At 50.1% G+C, this 23,129-nt stretch overlaps 3 protein-coding genes across 14 annotated transcripts in view; 2 read left to right on the top strand and 1 right to left on the bottom strand.

Moving 5' to 3' along the window:
- CSNK1G1 (casein kinase 1 gamma 1) overlaps positions 1-10,529 on the top strand; it is a 205,215-nt gene extending 194,686 nt beyond the window's left edge. For all 11 annotated transcript variants that reach the window (XM_058541808.1, XM_058541801.1, XM_058541804.1 and 8 more), the window contains one exon: positions 4,576-10,529. In XM_058541808.1, coding sequence (XP_058397791.1) covers positions 4,576-4,630 — 55 coding nt within the window. In that variant the 3' untranslated portion in view covers positions 4,631-10,529. The remainder of the gene's footprint in view (positions 1-4,575) is intronic.
- Positions 10,530-12,297: 1,768 nt separating this feature from the next.
- Positions 12,298-18,599, top strand: PPIB (peptidylprolyl isomerase B). The gene is made up of 5 exons (XM_058541812.1): positions 12,298-12,498; positions 13,220-13,333; positions 14,306-14,399; positions 17,468-17,652; positions 18,264-18,599. Exons 1-5 carry the CDS (start codon positions 12,364-12,366, stop codon positions 18,384-18,386), a joined length of 651 nt encoding a protein of 216 aa, XP_058397795.1. The 5' UTR covers positions 12,298-12,363; the 3' UTR covers positions 18,387-18,599.
- Positions 18,600-18,699: 100 nt separating this feature from the next.
- On the bottom strand, positions 18,700-22,125 carry SNX22 (sorting nexin 22). 2 transcript variants are annotated; one of them, XM_058541814.1, is made up of 7 exons: positions 22,021-22,125; positions 21,550-21,633; positions 21,009-21,113; positions 20,385-20,479; positions 19,983-20,015; positions 19,702-19,769; positions 18,700-19,226 (listed from the first exon to the last, which is right to left on the bottom strand). In XM_058541814.1, exons 1-7 carry the CDS (start codon positions 22,093-22,095, stop codon positions 19,105-19,107), a joined length of 582 nt encoding a protein of 193 aa, XP_058397797.1. In that variant the 5' UTR covers positions 22,096-22,125; the 3' UTR covers positions 18,700-19,104. The 2 variants fall into 2 exon arrangements, with proteins under 2 accessions (XP_058397797.1, XP_058397798.1); XM_058541815.1 differs by lacking the exon at positions 19,983-20,015 and having other exon boundaries at positions 22,021-22,124.
- Positions 22,126-23,129: the final 1,004 nt, after the last annotated feature.

Raw genomic sequence — 23,129 nt, 5'->3', positions numbered from 1 at the left:
AGCCTTTTCTCCCCTCTAGAGGAAGAGCTAACTGCTGGCTGCTTTGGTCAGGTATGTTGGACTTAGAAAAAGCCTAGAGACTTTGCTTTCCCTCAGAATAGTTGGGAGGTTAACAAATTGCACAGTAAGATTTCATGTGGGAACCAAAATGGCTTGGCCTTGGTGCTTAAGTGAATTCTTATAGGTAGGATCATTGTTCTTTCTCCTGCTACCTTCCTGGAAGTTGCCCAGGAAAGCCCACCCTGGGGCTCCCACCAACTCTTTCTGTTTTACCTTACCCCTCACTGAGATCCAGCTGCCACCTTGATGCTTCTTTCAGTCACCTGCCCCCTCCCCTTTAGTGTGGGGACCAGGTGGCCTGGGCCTACTCACCCTACCTTGACAGGAAGAAACTAAACACAGACACATTCTGCATGTTTGCATGGCTCACAGGGAGTCGCTTCCATCTCACCTCTGTGGACTAATATCTCTCTCTTTCTCTCTTCCTTTCTGTGTTTTTCTCTTTACACACTCTGTAGCTGCCTGAAAATGCTCAACCTGTGGTGAGTCCCTCTCTCCAGTCCACATGCTAGGGGAGCGGACCAGACTAGGCTGGGATTGGCAAAGCCAAACAAAATGCCTTAGGAACACTGAATGGCTTCCTTATGCCACCTTGTGCCATAACCACCCAGACTGGGGAACTAGATCCGCAAGGTGGGGATGGGGCAGACCTATACCCAAGAATTAATCTGTTCCTTCTTTCCTTTCAAACCCACCTCATTGCTGACTCCTCCTATCACAACTGTATCCCACAGTATCCAAAATATCTCTTTACTTTTAGCTGAGTGAATTTTTTCCCAAGTTAATATGATCAGATATTATCATCAGACAGAAAGGGACAGAGGTAGGAGGACAGAGTTACTGTATCACTGTTTAGATTACTCCTCACAACCCCAAGGATAGTTATTGCCAGATAATCTCACATTCTTCAGCTTGGTCTCTAACTTGGAAATCAGCTACTTTGGAAAAAATCTGTGACTTTTCTTTTTGATTCAGCTGGTTCCTGTGTCTGTAGGATATGAGTCTCACAGAAAAAGAGAGCTCCTTCTTGGGGGAGAGATGGACATTTTGTTGTTGTTTGGGTTTTTTTGGTATGTTTGTTTTTTGTTTATTGTCTTTTTTCTCCTTCCTATAAGAGAATATAGTGGGCCAAGGGCTGACTCAGCTAATGAGATATTGGAGCCTCTCTTTTACACTCCTGGAAAGGTTTCTTGAATGCATTCTTAGGAATGACATGAGGTATATAGAAGGGGAAGCCCTAAAGAATCCATGTTTGGTGAGGCACATTCTTGCTGTGAGACAGAGCCTCCGCCCAAGCTCTCTTACCAGACATTGCCTGTGAGCTTCCAGGTGCTCCTAAGCTAGTTTGTCTGTTGCGGTCTGAAATTGTAACTCTCCCACATTGTCTGCATGCATGGGGTCGTATTCTACATGGTGATAATAGCCTGCTGTACTCTATGACTACCTTGTTTCTGTTTGTCTTCAGTGTCTGGGTTTGGTACCTATTTCTGAACCCTGTCTGAGCCAAGTTCCTAAGGGGTTTCCCCAGGGATAGGGCTGTATTGAAGATAACAGTTGGGTTTTATGGAAATAGAATTTGTAGTCGTAGAGTATCAAGGAGTACATTTTGCTTATTTATTTAGCAAACGTGTCTGCGTAATCTGACATTGTTGTGGTCTGATATTTCCTTTGAGATGTCAGTCACATGATCCTGACTGCAAATACAGGGCCTACTATGTGTTCATCCAGCTCTGTGCTTGGAACTCTAGGGTGTCCCAAGGCCTGCCCCAAAGAGCTTAGGTACCACTAGCTGGAGAGCTAAGACGTAAATACTTGAATGGAAAAGTAGTACTCCAGGACACTTATGTTACTATCCCTCGAGAGGTCACTATGGACAGGGATGGTCAAGGAAGACTTCATGGATATTGTGGGGCTTGAACCAGGTATTAGTGCGAGGGAAGAATGTACAAGTACAACAAAGAAGAGAAGCATAGCAAAAAAATATCTGCAGTGTGGGAAAGGTAATGGCTCAGAAGCCTGAGGGAAGAGCACCTGGTAGCTTGTAAGTAGGGAGACTGGACCGATTCTGACTCCAGCATCTTAAGAACTTCTGGTCATCCAGTCAAAGAATCAATGGGAAGGAAACAAGAAGCGTTCCTCACTTATCTTTATTCTCTTCTGAGAGTAATCCAGTGGGCTTGAGTCTGGGGTCTGACCAAGTTGCTGGTAGTCACCACAGAAACCAAAGAGTTGAAAAGCAGATTGTGGGGCGTGTTTCCTTGTGGGTAGAATTATTAAAAACTGCTACTGCTGAAGTTTTAGCTATAGTAACTAGCAAAAATTAATCTAGGGCTCTGAACCATAGCTCACATTCTCCTCTAGTCAGGTTATGATATGCTTGTAAGCAGACATTAACTCTTATGACTTGTCTTAGAGGAGGTAAAAGAGAAGTCATATCATTTGAAATGGACCAAAATAGTATTTCAAACTCGTTTATGATTGCTCTTACTTAAAAACACAAAATCATCATCTTAGCATCCTCCAAAAGGAATAAGAATAGAAATTGACTTAAATGTTAGTGATCCCTCTGAAAATCGTGGTTAATAGGGATCAGGTAACTCTATTGAAATATTGGTGCTCCCATGAGATTTAATTTGCCTTATTTAATATTAATTTCAGGACATTCAACTTGGAAAATGCCTGTTTTCTAAAGCATTTGTACAGAAAAAGACCACTTTTTTTTCTTGAGTCCTTCCCCAGGGATTCCATAGAGAACTTTTTTTTTTTTTAATTATTTTATTTATTTTATTCTTTTTCCCCCCAAAGCCCCAGTAGATAGTTGTATGTCATAGCTGCACATCCTTCTAGTTGCTGCATATGGGACATGGCCTCAGCATGGCTGGAGAAGCGGTGCGTCGGTGCGCGCCTGGGATCCGAACCCAGGCCGCAAGCAGTGGAGCGCGCGCACTTAACCGCTAAGCCATGGGGCCGGCCCAATAGAGAACTATTTTAAACAATCAAAAGTGTTGGTCATTTTTATTTAAAAGAATTTATCCAGTCTCCAAGTACACATGACACTTTGTTTAGTGACTATATTTACACCCATTAATGGTCTTTCACAAATGTCATTGATACTCTTAAAAAATCTTTTTTAAAACCCTCTTAAGAAGCTTTTATTTCCAGAATCCCCATGTTTCATTCATTCAGATATGGTTCAAGCCCATCATTGTCTGTGTAAATGTCTATGTCTGCATTCTAAGAAACTTTCTCCAAATTTTTAATAATTAGTCCACTGGGTGGAGGAATACCAAGGGGTCTGACTAAAAAAGGAGAGAATCTTAGCTACAGTGGAGAAGTTAGGAGTATGGGAAGTAAGCAGCAGTTCTTTATTTCCATATGAATATTCCTGGCATTAAACTCAGAAGTATTAAGCAAGAGACCCAAAGATAGATTTCTCAGAAAAGCTTTTCTTTCAAGGGTCCAGCAAGTCTAAGTTACACTTCCAAATTTACTCCCCTCCATCATCTGGCATCTCTGACTCATCCACCACCTTCTACCCCTCACCTTCTCATTTCCCATGTGTCAGCTTCTTGGAAAGGACATATCTTTTGCACCAGCCATGCCACAGCCCTCATCACCCCCTGCTGGACTAGTCACTGCCTGAGCAAGAGGTGTTTCTTATTCCAAAGACAGGAGTAGGGAGGGGATACTCAGGCTTAGGGTTGTGCCAGAGCTGTGGCTGTTGCCCAGGAGGCAGTACTTGGAGAGCTTATGAAGGAAGCAGGCCCCAACCAACACCCTAAACAGGGTCAGTCTTTTAACCCAGTCTGGCACAGCAGCAGCAGTCTCAGAAAGCTAAGTTGAGGAAGACCCTGCAACCAGAGGCTTGCTGGTGATCAGCTCCTGGGCTGTGGCATTGATTCTCTCTGAATGAAAAGTGGGCTGCGCTGATTTGAGTCAGGAGATCTGAGCTCACAGTTCTTAGTACAGTCAGGGCTTCTCCTGCCTACTCCAGGTAGCTGGGTGGGGGCGGGGATGGGGGATAGAGAGAATCCTTAATCCTTCATTGGTAGCATCATGAGATCCTCCTAGAGTTCCCAACATCATACTTTTCATGGGGTTTGTTTGCCTTAGTATAGCTTCCATACCCACTAATGACTGAAGTTGCATTAAATAATTTTGCCCCCTGTATCAAGAGGCAGACAATTCAGGCTATTCTTATGAAGCCCTGAGGACCCCCAGCCTTGGTTCTAGATAAAGATGAAGCATTTGGGTTGGGTGTTAGACTAGGAAAGAAGCCTGCAGCATTTTGATCATTAGATTTGATAGCTGCGGATTGAAATGAAGCAGCTATTTCCTTTGGCTTCCTAGTAGACACTGCCCACTGCCTCCAGTATGTGCCCTGTAGATGGTGGGCGGCCCTGTGGGAGGGTGCCAGGGGGGAAATTCTACCCCCTGCAGTAAGCAGAAGCAGGCAGAAGTCTGTTGGAAGCCACAGGCCTCCATTACTGACTTGCAATGTTCCTTGTGCTCTAGGTGCTGCTGTTTCTTTAAGAGGAAAAGGAAGAAGACTGCTCAGCGCCACAAGTGACCAGTGCCTCCCAGGAGTCCTCATGCCCTGGAGACTCTGACTTGATTGCACCTGCAGTTCCTGCCATTTCTCATTGGAAGGGACTCCTCTGTGGGGGAGGGTGGAGATCCAAACCAAAAAGAAGAAAACAGATGCCCGCAGAAGGAGCCAGTGTGGGTAGCCAGGGCCCAGTGGGTCAGTGGCTGTCCCCACCTGCCTAAGGCTCTGAGCAGGTCCCAGAGCTGCTGCTTCCTCACTGCTTGCCCTTGGGGCTGCCTGGTTAACTCTCCTTCCTATTGTTTACAGTGAAGGTGTCATTCACAAAAACTCAAGGACTACTATTCTCTTCCCTCCCCTTAGTTTACTCCTGGTTCTTGCCCTACCCTCAATCCTTTCCAGCATAAAAGCTAGTGAGTTGAAGGCTTTTTCTGCTGAAGGAGCTCAAGAGGCCGGGGGTGTGGTCAAGAAGGTGGGAGGAAGATGGCAAGCCTGGACAGGAGAAGAACCTTCTCCACCTACCAGGTGTGTCTGGCAGTATGGCCCCCTCTTCCTCTGTGCCTGTGCAGCCTCCGTCCCCAGCTGGCCACGGGGTACAGGTTACTCCCTCCCTCCTGTGAAGTTACACTGTAGGACACAAGCTGTGAGAAATCTGCAGTCTACTGTCCCCATGTGTTGGCATTCTTAGCTTTCTTGACAAGCGAACTCTTCTCTAGATGGTAGGACAATGCAAATTGTTCTGAGCAAAGGAAAAAAAAACTGACTTTAATGCACTTTTAGTTGTTTGTTTGTTTTTTTTAAACAAAAACATGGCAGATGCATATTGTGTCTGGTTATATTGGGAGTTTTACTTTTTTTCTGTTTTGATGGGGATGGGGCCAGCCAAGCCATTCAGAGAGAATATTCTGAGTCCAGAGGACATTCTCAATGGAAAGAGTTGGGTCTGCAGCACCCGGAAGAGAAGAAGCCAAACTCTGTGTCATTCTGAGTGAACACTTAGGTTGACAAGGAAACATACTTGAATTTTCATTCATCTGCTCAGCTGCTGAAGAATGTCCCTACCAGAGCCTCGTGACTTCATCAGCCTACAGTTTGGACAACTCAGCTCTCCAGTACGTGGGATGAGCCAGCCAAGCCAGACTGTGAATAGGAGTCAGTTCATCCAGAGAAGGAGATGCTTAAAAAAAAAAATCTGAAATATCTGTTTCCTCCACTGCCAGGGACTTCCAACTAGGTAGCCATGTGACTTCCTTAGTGACTTGGGGACAAAATTAGTGATGAAATAGCCACCACCATATTGCCACTAGTGGAACAAAAGAGGAAGAAAGTGAACCTGCCTTCCAACTGCCAGAGGAACCTCAGGATTTGGCATCATAGGGCCCGGAAATAAAATTGGTGTGTACTCTGTGCCCCAGCTGCTGAGTTACAGCATTTGGGCTGGCCTGCCTTATCAGAAACCAAGCACCTGCAGATCACCGAGCAGGTCTGTAGCAGCAGGCTTGAGACTCTCCATACATGGGGCTGTAGTGAACAGGAGGAAAAGATTGGTTGGTGCTGGAAAATTCCAGGAGAAAGGAGACTGAAATGAAAGTCTGAAATTGCCTTCTCAATTGGACATAGACTCCTTCCAAATAAGATGGCCATGCCTCTAGAGCATGTTCTTCCCAGTATGTTCTCTGCGTCCCCCCATGGTGTAGTCACACAGCATACTACCGTGAAGGGTCTTGGTTCCTCATTCACTGCTTGAAAAGTCATTAAGGTATGGAGTTAATCTTCTTGTGCTCAATTTTCATTTGAGTTCAGTGGCTTATCCAAACAGTGACCTTTCATTCCAGATGTGATAGAGGAAAAAGGTTTTGTATCTGGGAGTAGAGAAAGCTAACCATGGAGGACAGTGGCTGGTGGCTTAGTCTGGTGGGTTTTGGAACACAAAAATCATTTCCTCTTCCTTGAGATGTAGGGCTGTCTTTTTGACTGGAGCATGTGGGGATACTTTCTGGTAGTTGGCATTTCCTGACAAGTCCCTTGATGTATCTTACATGGAGCAGAAATAGCATCAGTAGCATGGATCAGAGTTACTGGGCTTCACCTGTTCCATTGGGCCTTGGCTAGGAAATAGTACTTCCCTGGCTTCAAACCTGCTTAGCTTATGTGAAGATTGTAATCTTTCATTTCTTTAAAGGAAACTTTCCTGTATACAAAACAGAATGGCTGGGAGATGGTGTCATATCCCTTGTCCACAAGGATTTTGAATATTGGGATTTGCTTCCTTGACATTTCCTAGTGGTTAAGGCACCATCACTGCAACTTACATAGTTTCTCAGTTGGCATTTGGGCAACTCTAACTTCCTGTATAAAAAATTAACTTCCTCACCCCTATAATATAGAAAAAGCTTTGCCTCTCAACGGAGGGCAAAGGGAAATGGTGCCAAGGCCTGGAGCATCCTGGCACTCCGTACCCCATTAAGTGCCTCCCCACTCCTGCTTCCCCAAAAAAAGCAAAGGCAGTGACCAGCTTGGCTGCAGGGCAAGCCCCCTTTGCAGCTGTGTTTGTGACTTTTTATTTTTTTGGTCTTACATTTTTTTAAAGGCTAGCTCTTGAGGGGTTGAACCTGAGCAGTTGTGGGGCTCCTTCCTAATGCACTTTTCTTCTCTGCCCTGCACAAATCTCTTACTAGAGATTTGATTTTCATAAGAAAGGTAAAGAGCCCCAGGTCCCTCTCGCAGGTTAATGATGATCCTTCCAGGGCCATTGGCACTCCAGGGTGGTCCCAGACCCCTGAGAGATTCTTATATAATCTTCCTTAAAATTTAAAAAAAGGAAAGAAAGAAAAGGAGTACGTAAGGAGTAATTTGGCCATCAGTTCCATCCCCACCAGCATATCAGGGCTGCCTCCTCAGCCCTGTCACTGAAGTTGCTCAGCTGTATGCCTCAGCCAGGTCCTTGGGGTTGGGTGCTCCTTTCACCACCACCCACCCAAGTCCACTTACTCTGTAGTTTTTGAGCTTTCTCCAGTTCATAACCACGATGCCTGGGGATCTTTTTCTTTGGGATTGATGCAACTGTTACTGAGTTAGCATTAAAGTGCTAACAGCATCTCTTCGTAAAAAACCCTTAATATTATACCATTAGGAGTTCTCCCAAGCCCTGTGGTCCTTCAGGCATTGCATCTTGAGACAAGCAGGCCAGGAATCCACCAAGGCTTAAAGGTCCCTCCCTTGTGACCAGAGCACGAATTTTGTGTGTGCAGTCTAAGCACGTGAGGACTGATCACTTGCTATGCACATCTTGGCCTTTCCCAGTGATCTCACTCCAGACTGCTCTGCAAGATTGAGCAGAGCGTGCCAGCGGCCAGCGTGCTTTCATGACTGCCTTAATTAACATTCTCCTGCTATTTTGGGTCTGTCTAGGAGTAAAAAGGGTCTTGGAAGGTATGAGTCAGGTGACTAGATTGGCCTCCAGTTAAAGCTCCATTTTCCTTTGGAATGCAGGAGCAACAGGAGACAGCAGGATCCTGAGGTTTCCAGTAGAAGTTCTGATTGCCTGTTTATTCTCAGTGAACTCCAAGTACATAGGAACAGCCCCTGCCATTAGCCAGAAGAGGTGTCCATCGCCTCTAAAGTAACTTCCAACTTAGTTCACTGGAAATGTACACTGGTGGTACATATTCAGTGTTGATTCTCAGTGTTAGTAACCACTTCCAATGTCAGAAATATGCTATGATGGTAATGTTATGTTGTAGTGGTTACTAAAGATCATAGCCTTAACTTTTTTTTATGCAAAAGCTATAACCTGTTCCCCCTCCCACTGAGCAATCATGGCCTGCATTTTTCAAAAATAAGTACTACCATGGCAGCCAAGAAAGTATCTCCTTAAAGGAATTTGATCTTTCTTCTGATGCATCTCTCCCAAGTCCACATGCCTTCTGTGTTCCAATTACCTCTTCCATTTTCATATTTAAACCAGTTTTCCATTCCCAATGAGTTGCCCTGACAATGTCGTCTCCAGTGTCAGAGCCACGTTAGGGCTAGAGTTTCTCAGATCGGGAGCTTGCGGCACCATACAGCCAACATTGCCTTTGCCAGGCCACTGCCACCATCCCCACCATTGCCCCAAGGTGGGCAGATGAATTCCAGAAACTCTTAGGGAGCCAGGATGACTAGGCACCCCGTCTGGATTGGCCATGTGAGCAATAGGCACTTGTCTCTGGGGTTCTTCCTTTTACTGACTCCAGGGCTCCAGGAAAGTCCCATCTAGAGGTTGATGGCCAGTGACTCCCAGTCTTCTCCATGATAGGTTGGTAGGAAATAAAATGGGATTCTTGTGGGTTTTTTTTTGGGGGGGGGGGAATTGTTTCTGAATAAGAAGAAAAGGAAACCATGGCCATTCTGAGGGTTTGCAGAGTTTTGAGCAGTGTTTTAGTCACAAATAAGGAATATTGGAAGTCTTGGATCAGTTAAGCAGTCTTAAAAACATGTTTTTCCTAACTCCTTTTGCAAGTGACCAAGCACAAAAGATTAGGTTTCTCCATTGTATTCAAAATAGTAAGTAGGTTCCCTGGATATAGACAGTAGTAGTGGACATATATCCTCAAAAAGCAACCAGGAAGTCCACTCCAGTATTTGTTTGTAGGTCAGCTTACAAAGGAAAAAGTGAATGTGTACTCCGTATATTTCTAGTTTGATTACCAAACTTGATGTTATAAAGAAACCTCAGTTCTGTGGACAGAATTTCTTTTGTTATTTTTCTTCTTTTACTCCTCACAATCATCTTTCCAGTGCCATCAACACCTTCAAAGTCTCAGAGCGGAGGGTTATCCGTGGTAATAAATGGGGGTGCAGTGCAGCCATCCCAGTAACACAAGAGAACAGCTGTCCTGACTGCCCCTTACCCACAAATCCCTTCTTTCAGGGCAGGTGAGGCTTTTTCAGTGTTCCTCTTCATGAGCTCCAGACCAAATCCCAGGTCAGCCCTTGTACCAAAAGCTTTCTTAAGAGGCTTGAGGCTTATCAATCTGTCAGGAATGTCTCAGGAAAGATGAGCCATTTCTTTGGGGGGAAATATATTTACAGATGGGTGTGTGTGGTTGCATTTATATGCCTGTGTGTGTGTGTGCTCATCTGTGTGCATTTCACTTCCATAAAGACAGCCCAGGCTGCTGGGACCATGTGTTCCTGAATATTCTTGGAAGTAAACAAGTAACAAGTGAGCTTCTCAAATTAGTGTTACAGGAAGCTGGCTCTGGGAATGAGCCCCGTTTATCAAGCAGAAGAGTAAACAGCAGAAAAGATAGAGATAAAACCAAAAATATTATAACCCCCAATGGAAAATAATGTTGATTCATCAATTCCCATTGGATATAGTACATGCTCTAATTTATTATTATTTTGTCTGTTTCTTTAATCTTTGCCCATTGTACTTTTTAAAAGATGTTGGGATGTTGATTGCAATTTTTAAAGACTAGATAATGTATAAATCAGCTGTGGAAATCAATTTTAATTGATGTGTGGATGTGTCTGATTATTGTTAAATGCCTTTTTTCCTTTTGTTTTTTTTTTAAACTTTTGTTTTACATATGTAATGTTGTTTCATAAACCCTGGCACTGGTCGTAAAGCTCAGCTGTGAAAATGAAACTTGTATTTTTAAACATGAATGTCAATTTCAAATGTATTTGAAATGATTCCTCCAGGAGACAGATTTGTACACCATTAAGAAAAACTCTTCTGCAGAGGAAGTAGCCTTCTTTGGAGAAAACGGAAAATGGGTCTTGATACGTTATCTCAGAGTAGCCCATTTCCTAGGGCACCATGGAAAACACAAATGTGATCTTTAGGTATACCTCTTCCCCAATTTGGGGAGGGAAGAACTCAGTTTGCACCCTTTTTGTATGTAAAATAAAATGTCTTACCTTTCTTGGCTAATTTTGGTTGTTTGGTTTGTCCGGTTTTAATCTCCCCTGTCTAATTGGTAACCGAGAATTCAGCTAAAACTAACTTTGATATTCAAGGCTCTGGTGATTGAAAACAACACCTGATACTTTGGCATTCTTGCTTCATTCCTTTGGGTTGAACATTGCCCTCTCCTATGGGTCACTTTAAAAATAAATATTCTTGGCAGAATTTGGACATTCATCACTCACAGACTACTTCCTGTATCCTTGTGTTCTACCACCTAAGAACCACAGGGATACAGCACCTCATATAGAGACCAAACTGCAGAGTTCAACTATGGAAACAGAGCCATGCCTACCTACAATCTGGTTTGTGAAGACCAGGAACTGCAATAATGTTAACCTTTGAAAATTAGTTTTAAAAATGTTTAATAACATCATAGGTCCAAGTTTGAGAAAGAAAATGTGAGTGTGTAATTTTTATTCTGAGTGTGTAAGACTCCCAGTACCGAAGTATACATGTTGTAGACTGTTTGGAATAACACCAAGTGTGTGTGTAAAAACCTGAAATAGTGCTGTGAGAGCATCTGACAACTATCCCTGACCTTCCTGAAGGTTTGTAGAAAAGGGAGACTAAACCTCAGTCCGTTGCATATGTTACTTCCCACCTCACTGCTAATGTGGCGCTATGCAACCAGTTTCTGTTGAGCACTTAGCCCTGCAGCAGTGTGGGGGGAGCTGTATACAAAATAAGAGCATCGCAGTCGTTGCTCACAAAAAAATGCAGTTACTTGGGAAAATAGGTAAAGAAAGCAAGTTAAGAACCAGAATGTACAATAAAGAGTGCACTGGGCTGCCCCCGTGGCTCAGCGGTTAAGTGCGTGCGCTCCGATACTGGCGGCCTGAGTTCGGATCCCAGGTGCGCACCGCTTCTCCAGCCATGCTGGGGCTGCGTCCCACGTACAGCAACTAGAAGGATGTGCAACTATGACATACAACTATCTACTGGGGCTTTGGGGAAAAAAAAAAAAAAGGAGGATTGGCAATAGATGTTAGAGCTGGTCTTCCTCAGCAAAAAGAGGAGGATTAGCATGGATGTTAGCTCAGGGGTGATCTGCCTCACACACACAAAAAAAAGTGCATTGACTCATACAGCAGTAAGCACAGTAAGATTAGAGAAGGGAGAGGAAAATTGGTAGTAAAGTGACTGGGACTAAGTCAAAAAGGCAGTGGGTTTTGAAGCAAGTTTTGCAAGACAAGTAAAAGGAGCTGTGTGAGGTCATACTCTGGGTAAGCATAAACGTGCAGAGTTTTTGGAAGCTACCACGTTTAAATCTAATTTGGTGGTGACTAATGGTTGACTGGCTCAATATAGACAATGACAAGTATCTTCTGCCCATATCCACGGACTTCCGAACATAAAGTATAGGCCACCACCCGCTAAAAGACTTCCACTCCCGCAGACGCAGAGCGGCCACGGTACCTGCCGCTCTGCATGCTGGGGTTTGTAGTCTCTTCAGAAATCCAATCCCCGTGCTCTGTGAGGGGGCGCCGCCTTCCGCTGATCCTCTTCCTGTGGGTGGGCATCAGCGAGCTGGGGAGCCAATGAGGCCGCAGTAACGTGGCAGCCACCCACGAGCCCGAGTCTCTGCCCGCCCAATCAGCCAGCCGGGCCCCGCCCCCCCGGGGGACCTACTATCCGGCGCCGACCCAGAGGGGGGAAATGGGGCCCTCCTCCTACTAGGAGGCCGGCAGGAGCCCCGGTCCCCCCCGGCCGCTCTCGGTGGCGACGCCGGGGCCCACGCCGCTGCGCCCCCACCCTCTTCCGGCCTGGGCTGCCGGGCCGAGCTCCCTTCTCCCGGTGGATGCTGCGTTTCTCAGAGCGGAATATGAAGGTGCTGTTCGCCGCCGCCCTCATCGTGGGCTCTGTCTTCTTCCTGCTGTTACCAGGACCCTCCACGGCCGATGAGAAGAAGAAGGGGCCCAAAGTCACCGTCAAGGTCCGGCCTCCCCTCTCCAGACCTGCCTGGCGTGGCCCGCCCTCCGCCGCCTGGGGTCTGGCCTCGGTGCCGCTGGTCACTGGTGTCCGAGGCATTTAGGGTCCCAGGCCTGCCGTCTTCGGCGTGGGTTCAGCCTCTCCCTAGTCTCCTGGCTCTGGCCTCGTGGCGCCTGGGTGGTCCTCCCCAATTCTGACTAGAGAATGACCCGGACACCCCAGCCCTGACCCAGGCATAGGAGCCCGGGAGACCCAGCTGGGGCCGGCACTGTCAGCCTCAGAGCAATCTATTTGCAAATACCCCGCAGTGCTGGGGAAATGGTGAGAGATCACGCCTGGCAAATTGCGAATCCTTTCTCTACTTAGGCCAAATTTTAGCCGCTTCCAATTACAGAGCACAGCGGTATAGTTTAAAGTTAACTGGTGAGCTCTCCTCCTTATGGTTTTTTGGTGTTAATTTCTAGAATCTGGGTGTATTATTTATTTAGAGCAAAGGTTAGTACCCTGTAGTCTAAAGGAGAGTGCAAACATTTTCTGGGAAAAGGGTCTGGAGCTTTCGTTAGATTCTCATAGGATTTTTGTCGCCACCAAAATCAGATTCAGAAACATTGCTCTTAAAATATGGCTCTGGTTTCTCTCCCATCCTCAGGGTAGCATCTTGGGCCCTCTGTTCCCTAGCAAGGCCCCTTTAAAGAGGCTAAGTGTGAAATGGCCTTTTTCCTTAGGTGTACTTTGATCTGCGAATTGGAGATGAAGATATAGGCCGGGTGGTCATCGGTCTCTTTGGAAAGACTGTTCCAAAAACAGTGGATAATTTTGTGGCCTTAGCTACAGGAGAGGTAAGTGGCTACAGCAGAGGTAGGCAAACTCAAGTGAAGTGCAAGTAGGGCACTTCACAGCAAACTGAAGTGTAGAGTGTGGCACATCTATAGCAGTAGCCCTCACTGAATACCAAACTGTGGCCCTGGGAACCCACTATTATCATATCTTCTGAGTTTTTTAAACTGAATCCAGAAATCTGGATTTTATTTATTTATTTATTTATTTATTTTTTTGCTGAGGAAGAGTCACCCTGAGCTAACAACTATTGCCAGTGTTCCTCTTTTTTTGCTTGAGGAAGATTAGCCCTGAGCTAACATCTGTGCCAGTCTTCCTGTATTTTGTATGTGGGTTGCCGCCTCAGCATGGCCACCAAGAATGCGAACCAGCCGACCCGGGGTGCTGAAGTGGAGTGTGCCGAACTTAACCACTATACCACCGGGCTGACCCCTTGATTTGTTTTTTTTTTGAGAAAATGTTTCATCTTTTAAGACATTGCAATAACCAAAGAAAATGTATCTATGGAAACTAGTTTGTGGCCTCTGCTCCAGAGCTTTCTCTTAAGAATAAGGGGCCCAGAGCTTCCCAGGTTTTAAGGAAATAAGAGGACCTCGTTTAAGAAAGTTTGTATTCCAACTTTCCATTGGATCAGCAGGTAACTTTTTTTTTTGGTCAGTTTTCTTGCATCTGTTCCTATGATTAGAAAAAAATGAGAGGGAAAAAGTGGAGGCATTATGTGAAGTAAAATTGTATAAAGTCTGGGAATTGTATAAAGGCAGGGGAATGTGCACTCTTAGCCCTTCCTGGGTCTGTGTCCTCCAGGCCTGGCCTACTGTAGCTGCTCACTCAGTAGCATGTTGAACGATGAATCTGGCCAGCAGTGGTGTCTCTTCTGTGAGCAGGATGGGTTGTGGGCTGGCTTCCTGCAGGGCCTATTTAATGTCTGCTTGGTGCTTCATGCCACCTCCTCACCTTCTCATCCTTTTTTCTAGAAAGGATTTGGCTACAAAGACAGCAAATTCCATCGCGTGATCAAGGACTTCATGATCCAGGGTGGAGACTTCACCCGAGGAGATGGCACTGGAGGTAACCTCAGGTCCTCTGGGCAGAGGGGTCTGTCAGTGCAGCCTCCAACGCGGGAGGGCCTGGCTGTGTCGGGTAGCTAAGGCCTCTTTCTTCCTTAGCTCCAGAGGCAGCCCCGTCACCTGCATTGAGACCAGCTGCACCCTTCTTTGTACAGGGAACCTGGGACAAAGGAGAGGGAGTAAGGGGGGTTTAGGTGGACATAAGAGGATCTCGCCCAGCCGACAGACCTGCTTATCCAGGCCTACAACCTTGGTGACTTTTCTTGCACTACTTCCTGGAGGGAAGGGGGCGAAGTGAAACACACAGGTGAGTCAGGCATGCAAAGCCTGTATGGGGTGACCTTGGAAGCCCAGCGAGGGTTGGAGAAGGTACTTTCCTCAGCAGTCCCCCACCAGAGACCACTTGGCAAGAGCTGTGTCTCGCCTCGGCATTACTTGTACACATAGGATAGACACAGATACCCTGGACTAACCCACAGGTCTCACCATACTTGGGTGCACAGCCTGCTGTTCCTGCAGACCGCAGCTGCAGCTCACCCCATCGATGAATATTTATTGGTCAGGCTCTGTGGTGGGTGCTGCAGACACAGAAATCAGTGGGACGGCAACTCCCTTTCACTTGCAATCCCTGAAGACTCACACTTGGGCGGTAATACAGCTTTTAGGACTCAGGCTCTGTCCTCAAGTTGTTTATCATCTAGATGGGAAGAACTAGGAGAAAACACTCTGAAAGCTACATAACAGTACAAGATTTAAATCATAGCTAGCGGCATCAGTGGACGAGAAGGACAAAGCAGACATAACACAAGGCACTGTATGCATGGAGTCAGACACAGTTGGGTGTGGTCCAGTGTCGGCCACCTTCCTGCTTTGTGACCTCAGGCAAGTGACTCTTCTGAGCTATGGTTTCCTCTTCTGTAAAGTGAGAGTGGTAAGAGTTGTGAGTGCCGTGAGGGGAAGGTGACAGCTTGAGTGTTAAGTGCCCACACATGGTGAGTGAGGTCAGCCATTGTCAAGTGCTGACAATCAGAGGATCCACTTTGGGCCAAAGTGGTCAGGAAATGGCCTTGTGAACGTGAGGGAAGGTTTGAGTGGGGTCCTGGTTGGGGAGAATTTGAATGGGAGGAGAAGAGGCAGGGTTAAGGTGTGGGCCCAGCTCTGGTCTGCAGCAGGAGCTTGGCCAAAGGCGGGGTCGGGGGAATGGAAATGGAGCACACATCAGCCCAGAGTGGTGGGCTGTGGCCAGACCCGGGAACCTGGGCTTTGTCCTTCATGGAGTGAGGATCTGCTGAAGACTTGAATGGAGGAAGACTCAACCGCAGAGGAGTTTAAGGGAAAATAATGTGGCGGCAGGATTCAGGATGTGGAGGCAGGAGTAAGCGGAAGAGTGAGGGATTGGTGCAGCTGTCCCTGGGTAGGGCCATGTGGGCCTGAGCCCAGGAGAGGATGGCCAAGTGGGTAAAGGCAGAGATTTGAGAGCTAGACCACCTTGGTTTGAATTCCAGCTCTGCTGTTTCCCAGCTGGGGGACCTTTAACCTCTCTGTACCTCAGTTTATCTTTGAAATAGGATCATTAGCTTTGCCTCACAGGGTGGGTTTGATGTGTGCAGCAGCATAACTGCTTGCAGCAGTTCTCTGGCGGACGCCGTTACCGCTCTTAAGTGTTAGCCATTATTGCAGTTGGGGTAGCAGGAACGGAAAGAAAGGATGAGTAAATGGTGGTGGTGGGGACATCAACAATGTGCAGAGGAAAAGCTGTCAAAATAATAACAAGTCTGGAAGGAAAGATGATGAAGTATGTTGAGTCTAAAATGAACTGTACGTTCAAATTTGGAACTCCTTGTATGTTGGGAAAGTGTTTGGAGCTAAGGATGTTGATGTGGGGATTTTTCTGGATAGCAGCAATTATTGAAATTGTGCAGTTGGTTGAGATTCACAAAGAGGAGTCTCACGTAGGGGAGGCTTTTAGCCAGCACCCCAGCCAGGAGTCACTGCACGACGGTGGGTGAGTCCGGTTTCTCCCTGGGGTGGAAGGGAGATGTGGAGCACAGGCTGAGGCGCCCCGGCCCCCACCAGCCAGAGTCTAGTAATTCTTGGTTTTCCGTCTTCCCACTTGCTACACAATCAGAAATTTCTCCCTGATTAGCATCAGTCTAGGACAATATCCCAACCTGGTTCCATTCTGTGGAACCACAGGATGAAAACAGATGTATTGAGGAGGAAAAAAAAGGTTTCATATGCAAGTAAGTTTGAAAGGTGATGGGTAAGACAAAGTGAAAATTTCTTCTTTATTGCTGGGTTTCTTGGGGCCTCTAGTTCACTAGTGCACAGTGTGAATCTCCCAGAGGGGCCAGGGAAAAGGAAGGGTGCGGTGTTTCTCCTGGAACAGCTCTAGGAACTTGGGTTAGGATCTCTGAAGTGGTGTAGCGATCTGCTCTCGGCCCCCTTCGTCATGCACCCCGGCCCCAGAGCCCTCATGGATGGACACATTATACACAGTCACAGCCACCTTTTATTTTCTGTTCATTCGTTGATAAGAGGCTCTTGACTTTCCAGAACCCAAATGGCAGCCCGTCTCTTTTGCTTCTCCCTGCCCCTCCCCACTCATCTCTCTGCTTTCCGCTTTGCAGCTACCTCGGTGTCTTTTGTGCTCTTAGGGAGAAGAGCTGGTCAGCCACAGCAGTCCTCCTCTTCTGGAGGGTTCTTACCTCCCCTGCCGCCTGCATCCTGCACAGCACTTCTCCACCAGACTTCCCCCGTGGCAGGCCTCTCAGGCCATAGCCAAGGGTAGTTGTTAATATGTGCCTTATTTAAAAGCCATAAAACTATATTCTCAAAGTAATCCATCCTGTGAGCTGTTCATTAGATCAGCCTGGCCTCATGCTGCCCCACTTGGTCAGCATGGTTTGGCTCCAAGGCCAGAGGGTAGAAGGGGACAGCTTTTATGTCCTTGTACTCCACTTGAGCCTGGCCTGGCAGAGAGGACAGGTTGAGCCCCTGGAATCCTCACCCCAAAGATCTCCTTGGTTTGGGCCAACCCAGCTCCCCTGACCCACTCTTTCTCCCCAGGTAAGAGCATCTATGGTGAACGCTTCCCTGATGAGAACTTCAAGCTGAAACACTATGGGCCCGGCTGGGTGAGCATGGCCAATGCAGGCAAAGACACCAACGGCTCCCAATTCTTTATCACAACAGTCAAGACAGCCTGGCTAGATGGCAAGCATGTAGTGTTCGGCAAAGTTCTAGAGGGCATGGTGAGTTTAGCGATGGGGGCTAACCCTGCGCACCCCTTGCCAAGGATCTGACACAGACCCTGGGGTGGGGGCTTCATATATTTTATCCTTTTCCCAGAAGGGAACCCACAGATTCAGACCCATGTTCATCTCTGGGGGAATCAAGCATAAATAGCCTCCCTCTCTACGAGTTATAAACCCTTCCAGGTCCCAGGCAGAGGCCAGCCAGGCCTTGTTGAGGCTGCACAGCTGCAGGAGCCCCCGTCCATCACTCGCTTACAGTGCTGTGCTGCCACCACTCTGAGTTCACAGCTGAACACGATGGCCCTGGGAAGCCACCTGGTACCCCTTCCCCAGCCACCCTCTTCCTCCTCCTCACTCTTAGCCCAACCTGAGTCATACTTCAAAGGATCAAAACTGCTGCATCCTCCTCTTGTTGTCAAAGCTTGGTTCTCCCTGCCCTGGGCTGGCCCCCGGCCATGAGTCCGTTAGGATTTTGGTGCCTCACGGCTTGTATGCTGCTTGTCACATGGGCATCTCAGCCCTCCCCAGCTATACACTGAGGCCTGTCTCCCTTGAGTGGCCGACCTCCTGACCCACTCTGCCTTCCTGTTTCTGCCTTTCCTTCCCAGGAGGTAGTGCGGAAGGTGGAGAGCACCAAGACAGATGGTCGGGACAAGCCCCTGAAGGATGTGACGATCGCAGACTGCGGCAAGATCGAGGTGGAGAAGCCCTTTGCCATCGCCAAGGAGTAGGGCCCAGGGACCTCTTCCCTTTGAGCAACCGTCTGTGCGGCCCTGTTGCCCTCCCGGGGGTGAAGACAGCCCGCCACAGGGCTCTGTGCTCCACTGGCCCTAGTGCTGGCACCTGACGGAGCGGACCCCTCCCCTCACATTCCACAGGGCCTGGTTTTGTAACAAACTCCTACCAACACTGACCAATAAAAAGAAATGGTGGGTTTTTTATAACCTGTGTGTGGGCTAGGTTCTTGGGCCTGCAGCACTTCCCCTTCAGTCTGTGTCCCATTGTGTCTGGGACTTGTGGCAGTGGGTGCCTGTCCCCTCCCCGGGCTCCGGTCTGAACCCTTCCCCCAGATGCTACCTACAAAACAAACATCAAGCAGGGGCTTTTGCTCTTTCTAAACTCTGCCGGCTACTGTGCCTCAAACTTTGCTCTCCCCCTCCCCCCCCTTCTCCTGGTGTGGGTGAAGAAATACACCTGTACCTCTTCATAGCCTACCTCCAAACTGACTTCTCCCTTTATTTTTTACCCTCTCTTGTCCCTGCCCCAGCCATGGGCTCTAAGTGCAGGAGTTCGACCACCCCCAGCTACCGGTCCAGCTGAGTTCTGAGCCTGGGGTGGGTAAGTCTTGGGTCCAGGCCAGGGGGCACCCAGCCTACATCTCTTATATGGGGCTTATAGGACTGAGGCACGTGACTGTCCTGGTAGGTGGCCCAAAGGCCTCTGGACTGGTCAGGGCATCAGTGGTGGAGGAGCAGGGTGATAGGGAGTCTCTGGCTGGGCTTTAGCTGTGCTGGTGCTAAAGCCATAGAGGCCCTCGAGCACGCCATTCACCACCACATCGGGCAGAGGCTCTGTGGGGCAGAAGGAAAACAGGAGGAAGGGGTGAGGGCTTCAGAGCTTGAAGAAGAGGCGTGGGACAGCCCTGGCCTGCAGTATCCTGAGCTCTTGCCCATAGGCCCAGCCGCACCCCCCCCCCCCCCCCGAGAGTAAGAGCCCCTGCGGAGGCAGCAGGTAACAGCTGGCCACCCCAAATGAGGCCTTGGCATTCCCAGTTCACATTCTGTTCACATTAGCTTGGAAAGCCAGGCTGGTAAGGAATGGAGAGCAGGGGAGCCAGGCTGGCTTCACCGTGTCTACTCCCTGGAGGGGAATACAAAGCAGGCTACAGGGGTGCAGGAGCAGCAGGGGTGGTGGCCCCAAAGGAGGGCAGCAGGAGGGAGACGCTGCCTGGGGTTCTTGGGAGCTGAGAAGTGGTCAGTTCACCCCCACTCCCACCCTGACACCTGGGCCCTAAATATGGATTATAGGTCAGAGGCACCCCCTCACCTGGGGATGGGATGGAAATGTAGGGATCCACGCAGAAGCTGACGACAGGCCGGTGGTGCAGCTGTGATCTAGGAGGGACAAGGGTCATGAGCAGTGGAGGGGGTGGTGGGGGACTGAGATCACCAAGGACCACAGAGGAAAAGGTGAATGGGAAGTGGGCTCAGGAGGCACCAACAGGAAAACCTGGACCAGGAGGACCGGCCAGGAGCAGCAGGCCGCCTCCTGGCATATGGCCACCAGGGGGCAGCAGGAGCCAGGTGCAGGCAGGGGCTTGGACTTGCCTGCTGTCACTAGGCAGGAACTCCCCCAGGGTGCTGAAAAGAAAAGGGAGGCTGTGAGCCACCTGGGGATGCCCGGGGGAGCATGAGGAAGGGGTGGAGACACCAGAGCCCAGAACTTCACCTCCCTGGGGGACCACTGCTTCTATTTGTAACCAGCTCAGTTCCGGAGGCAGCTGGGGTAACCAAGGCTGTGCAGAAAACAGCCCCTCCACTGGGGTCAAGAAAGCTGACCAGGGAAGTGATGTCTCAAAGAGGAAGATTGGGCTAGGGCCTGGCAGATGTGAGAAGGAAAAGACCTTGGCCTCAAAAACCTTTCCTCACCTGTTTGCTTGCAGAGAGCCCCTGTCCCCCAACACTGGGGCCCCTCCCTCATGCCAAGCCCTGGTCCCTAGAGGTGCTCACCCCCAGCTGCTGGCCTTGGGGTCTGTGGGGAAGTGCCGAAGACACAGGAACTCCAGTAGCTCCTTGGGCACATCCTGGTTCAGGTACAGAATGCCCTGGAGAGGAGAGAGGTAATCTGTAATCAGACCTAGCCATGTAATAGGCCCAGTCCAGTGCAAAATGAAAATGCAGGGGCCCTTCCAAAATGATTAAGAATTTCAAGACAGCTAGAGCAGAGTGTGAAACCAAGCTCTGAGCCCTTCTGAGCACTGGGACCTGGGTGACTACAGGTTGGATGCCCATGAAGCCAGCCTGGCCTGTGATCCCCTGGCTGTGTGGGGAGCGGGGGGAAGGGTCTCCACATTCTCATCATGAGGGGAACACAGGATCTCACTCTGGAGGAGAAGAGAACCAGCTTTCATTGAACTGGGACCACCTGCCTCCTGGTTACCTCAGTCAATCCTATCAATCCAGAGAGGGATGTTTGGACCCATTACTGTTCAGAAAATTGAGACTTGGGGTAATAAATAACATGCCCCAAATGTGGGTCCCCTCACCCCTTGCCGGCACACCTCTCTGAGTCACACCTCTGGTCCAGCCTGCTGGGGGGGGGGCAGAGGGGCACTGAGTGAGACCCATGCACACCTGGAGATAGGCCTCCAAGGCCTGCCGCCGCTGCTCCAATCCTCTGGTCCTCCAGTTGGGCAGGCGTTTTGAGGGGAAGTCAGGCACTTTGTACAGTTTCTTGATCTGCCAGGAGGTTACCGCGTGCGATCACAGCATCCCGACTGAGGCCTCAAGCTCACTTCACCCTAGCCAAGAGCCCTCTCCAGTCCTCCCCACGCCCCTGCCCCCTAAACTCCAGGCTCTACCCTGGGTCAGCCCCTGGTGAGTGGTGGTTGGGACAGGGATGAGAGAGGTCCCAATCCCCCCGCCTCCGACCCCGCCAGCGCCCCAGACACCCGAGGGTGGGCCGGCCGCATAGGGGCATCGAGAGTACAGGCTGAGACCTGCCCCTTTGCGCCCTCCCCACAGCCCGCGAGGGGGTCTGTGCCCAGGACCTGAGCCCTCCAGGGACTGCGGCGGTAACGAGGGTGGCAGAGGCTGGGGCTGCAGCTCATCTGCCCTCCTCCCAAAGGCTGGCAGGAGCCGGGCCGGGGTCGGTGGATCGTGGGCGCCGCCTCACCCGCTTGTGCAGCGCGTGGAACTCGCTGTAGCGCCTCGGCACTGTGTGTCTGCGTCCGCGGCACAGCACCTCCACTCGGAACACCTAGCGGGCGGGCAGCCCGGGTGCGCGTGAGGCCCCGCGGGAGGGCAAGCGGGACCCGCGCCCGGCGACGCGCCCACCCTTCCGCGCTCAAAGGCACAAAGCGGCCTTGGACGCCGCCACTCGCCGGGGACCCTCCCACGCTCCCCACACACTTGGGAGGAGGGCGGGCGGACCAGCACCTCCGCTCCGTGTAGTCCCTCAGGAGCCCGGACCGCCGTCTGCGGGGCTGGCAAACCCAAGCGGCCCCGAGACCCTCAGCAGGCTGTCCCCCGACGGCCTGGCCCGCCGCACTCGGACGCCCCGGCCCGGGAGCGCGGTCCCCACTGCGCTCGGCGCGGCGAAATCCGGCGGGTCCCGCGCCTCTTCCCATCCAGCGCCCCCGCTCACCATGTGGCTTTTCTCTGGGCTCTGCCTGGGGCCCTCAGCCTCGGGCCCCACCGACGGGATGTGAACTTCCAGCATCCGCGCCGCGGCCCCCGCCCCTCGGTCCGCGAAGCTCAGAACCCGAGCTCTGCCGGCGACGACCGGAGACCCCGGCCGGCCCGGCCCCGCCCCCTCGGGCCCTCAGGCCCCGCCCCAAGCTGGCCCCGCCCGGGGCGTTCCCTCCGCCGCCGGGTCCTGCGAGGGGCAGATTAGGCAGAGCGCGGGGTGGCGGGGGCCGAACTCCGGCCCTGAGCCCGGTGGGGCCGCAGTGTGGGTGGGGAGACTTCGGCGGAGAGTCGTACCTTTGTCAACATTTACTGATCGCCCGCTGACTGCCAGGAAGGTGGGAGAGCCAAAATTTCACCTACTCTTTGTTGAGTACCTACTGAGGACTAGGGCCTGTGGGCGCTAGGATGGAGGGAGGGGTCCCAGACCTCGGCGCCTACCTTGGGGGCCAACTGGGGATGTTGCTTGCGTTCCTCACACCCTTCCCCCGACCAGGCTGACCCCCATCCCCTTCCCTCCACCTTCAACCCGGGCCCTCGGAGCGCGGCCACGCCTGGGTAAGGCTTGGACCCAATCAGGATTTGATGTCCCCCTTCCCCAGCATCCACGGGCCCCTTCATTCATTCATTTTTTTCATCCATTCACGCATCTTTCATCCCTAACCTGCTTCAGGCCCAGTTTGCCCGTAAGAGACAGTTTAGGGACCGAGGCTCTGCTTTGGGGATCAGACAGCTTGGATTTCCTGAACTGCATAGGCCTGTGCTCATCTGCAAAACTGGGATAATACGCCTCCCTCAGGAGAGTGTATGAAAATCGAGTGAGATGACCCCTGTTAAGCCCTCAGCAGAGGTGTTGAGAAAACGGCAGCCTGTGGGCTTGTCCTGCAGGCATGGGTGGGTGGTGCTGGTGTCTAGGCAATGGATGGGATGAGGGACTCCAGGGCTTGGCACTAGGCTGCTCTTGCCCACCCCTCTGGGCAGGATCTTTCTGGGTATGTGGCTGGATTTTATCCAGAACTCTCTCACCCTGGTGCTAGAAAGGACCTCTGCTCCCACCTCTCAGCACCC

The sequence above is a fragment of the Diceros bicornis genome, chromosome 5, assembly GCF_020826845.1.
Source record: "Diceros bicornis minor isolate mBicDic1 chromosome 5, mDicBic1.mat.cur, whole genome shotgun sequence".
Classification (NCBI taxonomy): domain Eukaryota; kingdom Metazoa; phylum Chordata; class Mammalia; order Perissodactyla; family Rhinocerotidae; genus Diceros; species Diceros bicornis.
This window is presented reverse-complemented; position numbering and strand designations above follow the sequence as displayed.

Excerpts from the sequence above, each read along its gene's own strand:
- PPIB (XM_058541812.1), top strand. The coding sequence starts at position 12,364 with ATGCTGCGTTTCTCAGAGCGGAATATGAAGGTGCTGTTCGCCGCCGCC. Across the intron at positions 12,499-13,219 it reads GGCCCAAAGTCACCGTCAAG|GTGTACTTTGATCTGCGAAT; the intron begins GTCCGGCCTCCC and ends CTTTTTCCTTAG. Across the intron at positions 14,400-17,467 it reads CCGAGGAGATGGCACTGGAG|GTAAGAGCATCTATGGTGAA; the intron begins GTAACCTCAGGT and ends CTTTCTCCCCAG.
- SNX22 (XM_058541814.1), bottom strand. The coding sequence starts at position 22,095 with ATGCTGGAAGTTCACATCCCGTCGGTGGGGCCCGAGGCTGAGGGCCCC. Across the intron at positions 21,114-21,549 it reads TCCACGCGCTGCACAAGCGG|ATCAAGAAACTGTACAAAGT; the intron begins GTGAGGCGGCGC and ends ACCTCCTGGCAG. Across the intron at positions 20,480-21,008 it reads CCTTGGAGGCCTATCTCCAG|GGCATTCTGTACCTGAACCA; the intron begins GTGTGCATGGGT and ends TCTCCTCTCCAG.